The sequence below is a fragment of the Pteronotus mesoamericanus genome, unplaced genomic scaffold (genome assembly GCF_021234165.1).
Source record: "Pteronotus mesoamericanus isolate MK-2021 breed Mesoamerican mustached bat unplaced genomic scaffold, CSHL_Meso_final contig_792, whole genome shotgun sequence".
Classification (NCBI taxonomy): domain Eukaryota; kingdom Metazoa; phylum Chordata; class Mammalia; order Chiroptera; family Mormoopidae; genus Pteronotus; species Pteronotus mesoamericanus.
Genome location: NW_026555260.1, coordinates 2,713 through 15,401, shown reverse-complemented (window position 1 = coordinate 15,401; position 12,689 = coordinate 2,713). Strand labels below are relative to the sequence as shown.

Genomic DNA, 12,689 nt, shown 5'->3' with positions numbered 1-12,689 from the left:
CTGCACAGCTGATCCTCCACGCTGATTGGAGGTTGACAGTCAGAGGTCACAGGCGGTCTCTGCAGCTGGTCAGCTGCAGTAAGTCCCTCCCATAGACGAGCTAACAGCAACTGAGGCTCAACTACAAGTGGAGGGTGTACACAGCCCACATTGTACGCACACATTAAGTACCCATATTGGGCGAGAGGGGAGGCTGTGCCAATGGACCCCTCCGGACGCCTGCTACACTGAGCCCCTCTACTAAGCCTGAGAGACATAGCAGCTCTGTCTAATACATAGTAACAAACACGAGGAAGCTGCCAATATGAGGAGACAAAGAAACATGACCCAGAAGAGAAAACAGAAAAAAATCTCTATCAAAAGAACACAATGGAGACAAGCAATCTACTAGATGCACAGTTCCAAACAGTGGTTACATGGATGTTTAGTAAATTTAGTGAGGACCTCAATAGCATAAAAAAAGATCCAGTCAGAAATAGAGAATGCAGTCATTAAAATAAAGAAAGATTTACAGGAAATGAACGGTAGAGTGGCTGATGCTGAGAACCAAATCAGTGATTTGAAATATAAGGAAAAAAATATACCCAATCAGAACACAAGAAGAAAAAAGAATCTAAAAAAATTAGAATAGATTAAGGAACTTCTAGGACAACTTCAAGCAACCCAACATTCACATCATGGGGGTGCCGTAAAGAGAAGAGATAGAACAAGAAATTGAAAGCTTATTTGAAAAATAGTGAAGAAAATTTGTCTATGTTGGGGTAGGAAATTGATGTAAAAGTCCAGGACATGTTTCCATTGATTTGACATGGCAGGGCTGGGGGGGGGCACATTTTTGTGTGAAAGGTGGACCTGTCTCCACGCGCATGACCGCAACCGAGAATCAAACTCCTAGCCTGACCCTCACACGGCCACCGCCTTCCTCCTCAGAGTGTGGTCCACAGAGCAGCACCTGCAGCATCAGCACCACTTGGGAATTTATTTGATTCAAAGAACCTCTGGGCCCACTAGGACCTGCATTTGAACTATATTCCTGGGTGACATACATGCTCATTGAAATTGGGGACGTGCTGGTCTAGACAAGATTCTCTCACCTTCTCATGTTGACAATACGGGTGGGATAATTATTTGCCTTGTACTGTAGGTGCTTAGCCGCCTCCCTCCCCACGTTGTCAAATATCTCCAGCGGCAAAAGCCTCTCAGGCAGAGAACCACTGGCCCCCAGTTTGAGAACTGAAAGCACCGGACACAGATTCCAACCAAGGTCTATCCCTCACTTAGTTCATAACTTTGAACAAATTGCTCACCCCTTCGAGCCCCATTTCTACAAAAGGAAATAGAGTTCATTATAGAACTACTCATAGAATGGACTTTACAAAAAATTAAATCAGACAAAATCTATAAGGTAGTAAGCTCAGATTATATGGCATAAAACTATCAAAGTATGTCTCTCATAATTAACAGTATTTTATAATGAGGCACTAAAAGACAGGTCCTAATTTATGACATAAGTACAAAATCCTTAGTTTTTTTTTGACAAATGTGCCAGGAAGCCAAAGTGAATGGTGCCAGGATTCCATACCAAAGGACACAGCTGTCCTTTGTTGAAGAGGGAATAGCAATTCTTTGGAGATATCAGGGCTGTGTTCCCACCACAAATCGGTGCTTTAAGGACTAAAAGGACCTGGTCCTACTAGGTTCCATAGTCTCAGTCTGTGGGGAAAATGTTAATTCAGTGTTTGAATAAGAAAGTAGGAGGAGAGACCTCTGGGAAGCAGGTGAGATCCAAGACCAGGAGTCATAAAATCTAAATCCACCTGGCTTCTAACATGGTCTTTTGGGATCTGAGAATCACTAGGAAACATTTTCTTTCTGTTTATTCCAGATGCCAAAAGGGAAATCATGTCCTTAGATGCCGGAAGGACACAAGGGAAATGTGCCTGAGGAGCAGATAGAGAGAGAGCCGTAAATATCTCCTGGTGCAGCTCCTCTGGTTGTACCGTGTTGCTGGACAGGACGTGCTTGCTGTGATTCCCGAGTCTGGCTCAGGAACTGAGTCTTCACTCCTTCCTGCTGTGTGTGTGGGACAGAGCTTCCGTCTCCACCAGCAGCCATCCTGGGACCAACTCTGACTTGTGCACAGAGACCTTCCTCTCAGAACATCCACCCAGGCAAGTCGGGTACACCAGGAAAAGATCAGAGAAGGAGGAACCAGAAAATTTTTACTGAGTTACTGGGACCCTAGTCAGTCTATCCCCAAAACCAGATATCTCTGTTTGTATTCCTGGTTAAGGAACTAACTTATACTTGATTTACCTAATATGTCAATGAGGATGTGTCTGTTCGAATCTGCCCTCCAGGGCCACAGCTGACAAGGAAGTGATGGGACTGGGCACCCGTACGGTGACCCTGGACAACTCGTGAGATGCCTGAAATGGTTGCAGGAAAATGAAAACACTCTTGAGGAGTTTTGATGTTCAGGGAGAAGGAAACAGACATTAGGTGTGGAGAACAGTACAGAGCAGTGAGTGTTTATATTACATTTCTAAGCCGGGGTGTGTTTGAGCGTGTGCTGCATTCCCTGAAAGATCCAGCCCAGTGAGCCAGACGGCACCTCGCAGCGGCGGGTAGTGAGTCAGACATTGCCGTGTCTTCTCTCATGGTAAGTATTTACGTGCAAAGGTATTTAATAAGTGTAAAAGGAATGCTAAACAGTGTTACTTCATTACTGGTGAGGCTCAATAAATTGGGGTTTTGTGCCCTTTCCTTTCTACATTAAAAGAGTTACTAGAAATTCCTACCCCACACTGAGCCTTGTCTCACAGTGGTCATTGTTCCATGCTTTGAACGACAAGTTTGTCGTCGTCTTGGGGACCATAAATCGAGCACCGACCACCACCTAGACGACAGGTGTAGTGTGCTGAGAAACAAGTTTTCACAACTAATGAGTAAATTAAGGTCACATATTGCACCTTAAATCTTAATGACACCAAGGCATCCCTGTTCACAACATTTACATTTATACAGTGAAGACTTCACTGTCCCAGGTAACAGGGTGGAATATCTCCAAAATGTTTTAAAATGTCTTTTCTCCTTCCTGTGGATTTTCAAAGTAAAACGCCTACCCAAGGAGGCTAACGAAGGCGGAGACTTGAACTCACCCCCGCAGCGGGCGTCCCTGAGTGACGGACCCTCTTAGACCGCGGGGGCTGCGGGGAGGCGCTCCCACGCTGGCTGCTCCCCGTGAGCACAGGGGTGCGCCTGCAGTTCTAGGCGTCAGGGCCTGGCACGGGCCTCGCTGGCTGATCTCTAGGTGCCTGCGGGGCCGGGTTCCTCCGAGAGGCTCCGGGGAGAAGCTGTGTTCTCCCAGTTCCGGGTTGTGTCCTGACCACCTGCGTCCCTGGCTCAGGGCCCTTCCTCCTCCGTCAGAGGCAGCAGGGCCGCGTTTTCTCCTGGGCTCCCTCTCTGCATCTAGGGGCGCACCGTGCTGACCTTGGTCCTTCTGTGGATGATTCTGCTCATCTTCTAGTCAGCTGATTAGCAACCCTGCTCCATCTGCTATCCTACCCTCCCCTTGATATAAAAATGATGTAGTATCCCAAGGAACTGGGGACTATGATGTGGACATCTTATAAAGGTCTTTATTCTGCCTAGGAAAAATGGTTTTTCAGAGTATATGATTCTGTGACTCAGGACCCTGATATAAAGGCAAAACAGACACAATCATAGCCTCTGGAATGAGTGAATACACTCATCCTTCAAAACTCCATACAAAGATGATACTTGTATCGCAGGAAGTAAAACTACCTGGGGCTAAGTCTAGCACAGAACCACAGCCTTTTTTCCCCACAGAGCAGTCCACAGACCAGGACCAGCCGCATCAACACCACCTGGGTGCCTGTCAGAAACATGGCTTCTCTGAGCCAGAAGGACCTGCTGAATCAGATTCTGCACTTGAACTAGGATCCTGGGGACTTCATATACATATTGAAACTGGAAAAGTACTGGTCTAAACTAGGTTCTGTCACCTTTTACCACTGACCTGTGGGGAGGGATAAGGGTTGGGGAGGGTGCGTGTGTGTGTGTGCACGCACGCGTGAATTGTAGCTGTTTAGCAGTATCCCATCAGGCCTTGACAGATACCCTAGGGACAAAATCATGTCTGGTCATGACTGCTTCCTAGAAGCAACATGAAAAAATTATCAGCAAGGTCTATCACATACTCTGGTATTAACTTTAAGAAAATCAGTAAATGCCTTCGGCTTCTCCCTAACTACTGGTCATTCCCTCTGGCCGGTACACACTTGCTCACATAAGCTTGATCCTTCACCCTTTCTCCCTTGAGTTCTGTGCTCAGACATCACCTTGTTTGCTGGTCTTGCCTGAATACCCATAAACAATTGAGCAGCAAAGTCACTGCCTCCTTTACCTGCCTTGGTTTTCTTCATAGGATCTGTCACCATCTGTAATCTTATATTTATTTCCATTATTGCGTCCATATTTTTCCCCCACTATTGGCTAGGAAGGACTTGTGTTCTTTAGTATCCAGCCACGGCCTTGACAGCACCGAAAACATGGTCAGCATTCTATTTATATTTCAAAAAAGTATGATATATTTCCATTAAAAATGTAGTACACCAGACCCTTGAGGCAAAAATCAGGTTGGGACAAAAATTCTTACTCTGAGATGACACAGAAAACTCCTAGAAGGGACAGATCCATATCAAATACTGAAATTAATTACTTGACTGCAAAATATAAACTGTAGCATTAGTGCTATGCAAATAATGCAGGTGTATATGAAAATTACTCATGTTTTTTTCTCCTTCCTGAAAGTCACCTCCACCTCATGGCAGCAGGGAACCTTACGAGAGTGTCAGAATTCCTTCTCCTGGGACTATCAGAGGCACCGGAACTGCAGCCCCTCCTGTTTGGGCTGTTCCTCTCCATGTACCTGGTCACTGTGCTGGGAAACCTGCTCATCATCCTGGCCGTCAGCTCAGACTCCCGCCTCCACACGCCCATGTACTTCTTCCTCTGCAACCTGTCCTTGGCTGACATCTGCTTCACCTCCACCACCGTCCCGAAGATGCTGGTGAACATCCAGACACACAGCAAAGCCATCGCCTATGCAGGCTGCATCACCCAGATGGGTTTTTCCTTCCTCTTTGGAGTGTTGGATGACCTCCTCTTGACCGTGATGGCGTATGACCGGTTTGTGGCCATCTGTCACCCTCTCCACTACACGGTCATCATGAACCCCCGGCTCTGTGGGCTGCTTGTTCTGTTGTCCTGGATCATGAGTGCCCTGTATTCCTTGCTGCAGTGCTTAATGGTGTTGCGACTGTCCTTGTGTCCAGACTGGGAAATCCCCCACTTTTTCTGTGAACTCAATCAGATGACCCAACTCGCCTGTTCTGACACCTTTCTTAATGACCTGGTGATGTATTTTGCAGCTGGGCTGCTGGGTGTTGGTCCCCTGGCTGGGATCCTTTACTCTTACTCTAAGATAGTGTCCTCCATACGTGCAATCCCATCAGCTCAGGGGAAGTATAAGGCCTTTTCCACCTGTGCGTCTCACCTGTTGGTTGTCTCCTTATTTTATGGTACAGGCCTAGGCGTGTATCTCAGCTCTGCTTTTACCCACAGCTCACAGTCAAGTGCGGTTGCCTCAGTGATGTACACCGTGGTCATACCCATGCTGAACCCCTTCATCTACAGCCTCAGGAACAGAGACATAAAGGGGGCTCTGGACAGATTCTTTAGTCTGGCAGCTCCAGAAGGGACAATCAAAGACCAGAAAAGACACCTTGATTTTCAGGTACCAGAACTCAAAACTAGGATTTGTGGAATTTTACTAAGACGGTGGTTTTTGACCTTCCTCCTTTTATTTCTGCCCTGGAATTTCCATTTCTGTGAGCTCAGCTTCTCTATGCAAGTTAAGTCACTATTTTATTAAACCTTCTGCTACATCTATCATCTTGACAGTGTTTCCCTTTCTCACTTTCCTAGCCACGCATAGTTTTTCCCAACCTTGATTCAGAGATATTGGTCAATTCCAGTTTAATTCATGGCAACACGGATTTCTTAAGAATCATTTCTTCTCAAATGACATACATCACTATACGAATTTGTTCTTAATTGATAGAAAGTCATAATTTCTATTATCACATAGAAAAAATTTCAGTTGGTTACTCACACTATTAATATAATTCATTGTAAGAAAATCTGAAACCTCCGTTTTCACGTGTCCCTCATTCTTGGTACATCAGTACCTTAGCTGCTCTTCCTGAGGATGTAGAGTTGATCACTGTTCCCTCTAAGTCTCAGCCTGTTGACAGTGACGCTGTAGGGTGGGAAGAAGGCCTGGGCACTGGCATGGGCCAGCACCCACCCCTGCCCCGCTCCGCCCAAGACCTCATCAGTGTTCTGGCTGCACGGCCTCTTGTGGTCCTTATTATAATTGCAACCACCACCGGGGATCTATGAAAACTCTCAGGTCCTGGAGGGTCACAGCATGGTGAGGGCCACAGGAGGTCTCAGAATAGGGGGTGGGAGGAGGAGGGAGAGAGAGAGAACAGATTGAGTCAGGTGGGGAGGCTTGGGTGCTTCTCTGGCAGCCTTGACACACAGCTGGTGTAGGATTATTTGAGATGGAGTCCTTGGAACAGATGCCTCGGGCATCAAAGTGTAATGTCAGGACTTTACACTAATAACATGCTACTGGGTTTTATAACCAATCTCCTGGTTTTATTGTCTTATTCAGCTCAGTGTTTAGAATACCTACCATAGTGCCTGGAGAAAAATTGATTTTCAAGTGTATATCTTTTTGGATTTGAGGCAGGAGAGGAAGGACTTAGGGGAAATCCCAGTGGGTGGAATGAAGAAGTAGAAACAGACATCCTTCCATCAGAGTCCCACGCCTCCTCTTCAGTCGTGATCAAAGAGAAAAGAGTTTATGGCAGGACAACCTCTCGGGTGGGCATGGAAGTCAACAAGCAGCCCTGGCTACTCCAGATGATTCCAAAATGGGGGAAAAATGGACTGGAGACCCACCCCAAAGATCATTACACCGTCAGTATAATGAAAACTGACAGCACGAGTAGAAGGGGGGCAAAGGGGACAAAGGCCATGACACTCCCAGAAGGACCATTTTTTAACGCGGCCCCTCCCCACCAGAAGGCGGAGTCAGGATTTGGTTCCCCAGGACTTACAGAAACCCCTCCCCCCAGCTTGGACACACACAAAATCTCAAGAACTAACAGACTGGGCGCAAACTCCCTCTCCAGTTAGCCCTCATCCACTCAGACGCGTACTTCTCTCTTCTTTCCCAGGGCTGCCCGTGGCTGGGCCTCTTTCTTTGTCTCTGCCTGAATAAAACTTGCTTTATTGTCACCCTGATTTGCCCTTGAAATCTTTCTTGGGCAAGGACCTGGAGGTCGCTTCACACAGGAAAACTTGCAGATGGCCTTGGGGCAGGGCTAGCCCTGGCGCGCGTCATCCAGCAGCAGACACACACAGGAGAGGGGCAGAGACAAAAGGACAACGAGGTATCTGTGACCTCCTGAGGTGAAGATGAGGTGAGGCACCTGGAGCTTCAGAGGGGAGAAAGGTCATCAGCAGGACAGCAAGATGAGCAGATGTTCAGGAACCAGAAGTTTGTCCTGTCCTATACTTGGTCATAAAGGGCTGGTTCTTGATAACTTTTAAAATGGACAAGGCCTCAAATTTCAAATTTTCTTATATTGTAGTGGTGATTATTTTTTTAGTTTCTTATTTAGTTATTTTTTCAGATTATTATTCTTTGTGCTTTTACAGTTGTCCCCCTTTTTCCCCTTAACCCCCCTCCACCTGCCTCCCCGCCACTTCCATAACCAGTCCCCACACCGTTGCCCGTGTCCATGGGCCCTTCACACATGGTCTTGGGCTCATCCCTCCACCTTCTTTCCCCCAGTGCCCCGCTCCCCTCTCCCCTCTTACCGCTGTTGGTCTCTTCCATGATTCTATGCCTCTGGTTCTTTCTCACTCATTAGTTTATTTTGTTCACTGGATTCCTCTTATAAGTGAGATCATAGGATAGTTCTCGCACTGATTGGCTTATTTTATTTAGCATAATAGTCTCTAGTTCCATGCCAGCTGTCACAAAAGGTAGGAATTCTTTCCTTTTTTCTGCTGCATAGCATTCCATTGTGTAAATGTATCACAGTTTCTTAATCCAGTCACCTCCTGAAGGGCATTTGGGCCATTTCCAGGACATCGCTATTGTAATTACCGCTGCTGTGAGCATAGGGGGGCGTAAATTCTTTTGAATTGGTGTCTCAGGATCCGTCAGGTACATCCCAGCAGTAGAATCTCAGGGACAAAAGGCACTTCCATTTTTAATTTTTTGAGGAAATTTCATGCTGTTTTTCACAGTGGCTGCACTAGTCTGCATTCTCACCAACAGTGCACTAGGGTTCCCTTTCCTCCACAACCTCACCAGCACTTGGTGTCTGTTGATTTATTAATGAGAGCCATTTTGGCAGATGTGAGGTGATGATCTCTTCGTGGTCTTCATTTGTGTCCCTCTGATGGCTAGTGATGTTGAGCATTTTTTCATTATGTCTCTGTATGTCCTCCTTAAAGTAGTGTCTATTTAGGTCTTTTGCCCTTTTATAAAATTGGATTTTTTTTCCCCTCATGTTGAGCTATATGAATTCTGTATATATTTTGGAGATTAAAACCTTGGCCAATATATTCTCCCCTATAGTCAGTTCCCTTTCCATTTTGATGGTGATTTCTTTAGCTGTGCAGGGCTTTTTTTATTTGATATAGTCCCATTTGTTTATTTTCACTTTATCTCCCTTGCCCTAGGCAACATATCTGCAAAAATGTTGCTACATGAGATATCTGAAATTTTACTGCCTATTTTCTGCCAGGATTTTTATGGTATCACAATTTATATTTAAGTCTTTTATCCATTTTTACTCCGGGGTATGGTGTTAGTTGGCGGTCTAGTTTTGTTTTTTGCGTGAACCAGTCCAGTTCTCCCAACACCACTTTTTGAAGAGACTGTCTTTACTCCATTGTAGCTTTGTGCCCTCTTGTTCAAATATTAATTGACCAAAAAGATATGGTTTTATTTCTGGGCCCTTTATTGTGTTCCATTGAGCTATGTGTCAGTTTTATGCCACTACCAGAGTATTTTGATTACAGTAGCCTTGTCATATAGTTTGATATGAGGTATTGTGATCCTTCCAGCTTTGTTTTTCTTTCCCAAAATTGCTGAGGCTATTTGGGGTCTTTTGTGGCTCTGTATATATTTTTGGAATATTAGTTCTAAAACTATGAAATCTATGAAATATGCCATTGGAATTTTAATAGGAATTGAGTTGAATGTATAGATTGTTTTGGATAGTATGGATATTTTAATGATATGTATTGTTCCAATCCATGAACACTGGATCTTTCCACTTACTTGTATCTTCTTCAATTTTTTTCTTCAGTGTTCTATCGTTTTTTTTCTGAGTACAGATCATGTATCTCTTTCATTAAATTTATTCCTACATACTTTTCATTTTGTTGTTGCTATAGGAAGTGGGATTTTTTCTTTAGTTTCTCTTTCTGAGTTCATTGTTGGTGCACCAGAATGCCATCGATTTCTGAATATTGATTTTGCATCCTGTCACTTTGCCAAATTCACTTATTAGGTCGAGTAGTTGTTTCGTGGAACCAATACAGTGTTCTATGTACACTATTGTGTCATCTGCCGATAATGAAGGTTTTACTTCTTCCTTTCCAATTTAGATGCCATTTATGTCTTCCTCTTGTCTGATCACTGAGCTTAGGCCCTCCAGTGCTATGTCGAATAAGAGTGGTGAGAGCCGGCACCCTTGTCTTGTTCCCAATCTTAAGGGAAACATTTGTAGTTTTTGTCTGTTGAGTACGATGTTGGCAGTAGGTTTTTCTAATATGGCCTTGATCATTTTTAGATATCCTCTCTCTATCCTAATTTTGCTGAATATTTTATCATAAATGAGTGCTGGATTTTAACTAATGCTTTTTCTGCATCTGTTTATATGATCGTATGGTTTTTGTCTTTCCTTTTCTTTATGAGATATATAATGTCCAAATTTATTTAAGAGAGACATAACAGTTTATATTTGGCTTCCAGGGTCTCCTTTGCCTTCAGCTCAAAATTATCCACATACACGTCTGTCGTTATTTGTTCTGAATTCCTACATTAGTGGCCCAGATTTACTCTTTCGTACGTATCTGTCTAATTTTCCAATTACCATGTATTGGAGACATTATTCCTTTCTGCACTGTATATTCCTGGCTCTCTTCTCCTAAGACAATTAGCTTATTGTGTGGGTTTCTTTCTGGGCTATCTGGTCTGTTTCCTTGATGTATGAATTGGTTTTTTGCCAGTGCCATACTGCTTTAATTACTCTAGCTTTGTCATGTAGTTTGAAATTTGTGAGCATCATGCCTCCATCTTTCTTTTACTTTCTCAGGATCGCTTTGGCTAATCAGGGTCTTTGTGGTTCCATACAAATTTAAGGATTTCTTGTTCTATTTCTGTGAAAAATTCCACTGGAATTTTGATAGAGATCGCATTGAACCTGTAGATTGTTTTGAGTATATTATAAAAAATTCAACCTAGTAATTTTGAAAATCTAATTGGCTTTATTAACTAATGTATCAATCAGTCTGTATCTCTTCAAGCAACTAAGAGGGAGCTCTGAGATGCTGTACAAAATAGAAGATTTATATAGAAAGAAGGGCGGGGCAAGGGAGCTATTAAAGGAAAGAAAGGATTCTTTGGTGGCTTTGACATCTTTTCTGTGGGGGATGAGAACAAGAGGGTTTTTCCTTTTAATTGTGTTCTTTAGAGCGTATAGCCCTGATTTTTTTATGTATTTATTTATTTGAAGAGTTTTTATCATGCAGATTCCTGTTTCTTTCTACGTCGCTGGAGAGGGCTCATGCAACAGATGACCTTACCGGTGCTTGTCCAGAAACTCTGCCCTGGTTGATTGAAGTCGCATTCCTGCTATTACCCAATGTGGGCCCATTAGGGGAGAGCCCCAGATGCTGTTACTGGAACAATGCCCTCCCTCCCTGGGATGCTTCTGTTCTAGGTCCTTTGCCTGCCACCCTGAAAAGGTATGGCTCTCAGTGGAAAGTTTGGTGAAAAGGAAAGGAACAGTTTATTCAAAACTTACACGGGTTTTGAATAATGGCTAAATGTTGCTGTTAAATCTCAAAATCCCTTTAAAACACCCATCAACACACACAGCCCTGCCTTTGCCCAGTCAGAGCAGTCTGGGGTATCAGTGTTCAGGAAAAAAAAAAAAAGAACAGAAGTCCAGAGCTCAGGCAGGCCCCTTGCTGTTCCCAGCACCATCCGCTGGGTTGCCGAGATCTCCAGTTCTTAATCCAAACCACGCGGCACCTTCTCATGGCCCACTCTCAAGAGTCCTCTCTCTCCTTTCCCTCCGGCTTGGTCTTCGCATTGTTCCCTTGCACCGTGGAACAAACCATCTCTGAGCTCTCATGCCAAGTGCTGTAACTGGGGAAGCTGCCTTGCATGGCTGCTACATCTTACTTTCTTGCTTCCTAAACCACGTGGTCAAGGGAGCCCCCACTCCAATCCCAAAACCGCATGGTCAAAAGCCTCTAGCGTGTCAGCCTTGCCTGAGTCCAAACCCCAGCGGGAATCCTCCCCTGCAACCCTATCTCCAGTTCCCTCAGCAGGCTCTTCAACCTGGGGAGCTGTCTGCCACTTACATCCGGTCTTAAAGCTATGCAAACCTTCCCTGTTGGCCTTGTTGATATGCAAAATAACTATCTTTCCATATAAGGTTTGAGGCTACACTGCTGTTGTTGACATGCAAAATGAGTCTCAAGGGCCCTGTTCCCTGTCCACATCCCCCATGGCACCCCACCTTTGAGGGGCAGGGGGAGTGGAGAATATCCTGTACTTTTCTTGAACACTCCAAGTTCTCAATCCCGTTACAAATCGCTTTTCGGGGGACTCTGGCTGTGCCCTGTTACACAGCCACTGTGGAAAACAATGTGGAATGTCCTCAAATAACTAAAAATGGAACTGCCTTTTGACCTGGCAGTTCTACTGCTGGGATTATTCCCAAAGAATCCCGAAACACCAGTTCAAAAGAACCTATGCACCCCAATGTTCATAGTAACACAACTTACAATAACCACATGTTAGAAGAAACCTAAGTGCCCATCAACAAATGAGTGGATCAAAAAACTATGGAGCATTGACAGAACGGAATTCTATGGAGCAGTAAGCAAAAAGGAGCTCCTATACCTCGAGTCAGTATGGATGGACCTGGAGAGCATTATACTAAGTGAAATAAGCCAGGCAGTGAGAGACAAATACGGTATGATCTCACCTGTAAGTGGAACCTCGTCAATAAGACAAACAAGTGAACAAAATACAACCAGAGACGTTGAAACAAAGAACAAACTGATAGCAACCCGAGGGGAGTGGGTGAGTGATAATGGGGAAAAATAAGGGGAAGTGTTGTCAAGGAACAGGTATAAAGGACATGTGGACAAAGCCTAAGCAGGGAAGGGTTGTGGTGGGAGGAGGATGGGTGGGGAGGGGGAAAGTGGGGCAGAGGCGGGGAATGGGGTCAATGGTAGTTGAAGAACAATAAAAAAAATGCAAAACCATATTG

The 12,689-nt window shown here is 44.6% G+C and overlaps 1 protein-coding gene across 1 annotated transcript; it reads left to right on the top strand.

The window, feature by feature from the left end:
* Positions 1-4,834: 4,834 nt before the first annotated feature.
* LOC129079743 (putative olfactory receptor 7A2) lies at positions 4,835-11,253 on the top strand (the record flags this gene model as incomplete). The annotated part of the gene is made up of 2 exons (XM_054585010.1): positions 4,835-5,791; positions 11,236-11,253. Coding segments are annotated over exons 1-2 (960 nt in total), but the record flags the coding sequence as incomplete, so codon positions are not given.
* Positions 11,254-12,689: the final 1,436 nt, after the last annotated feature.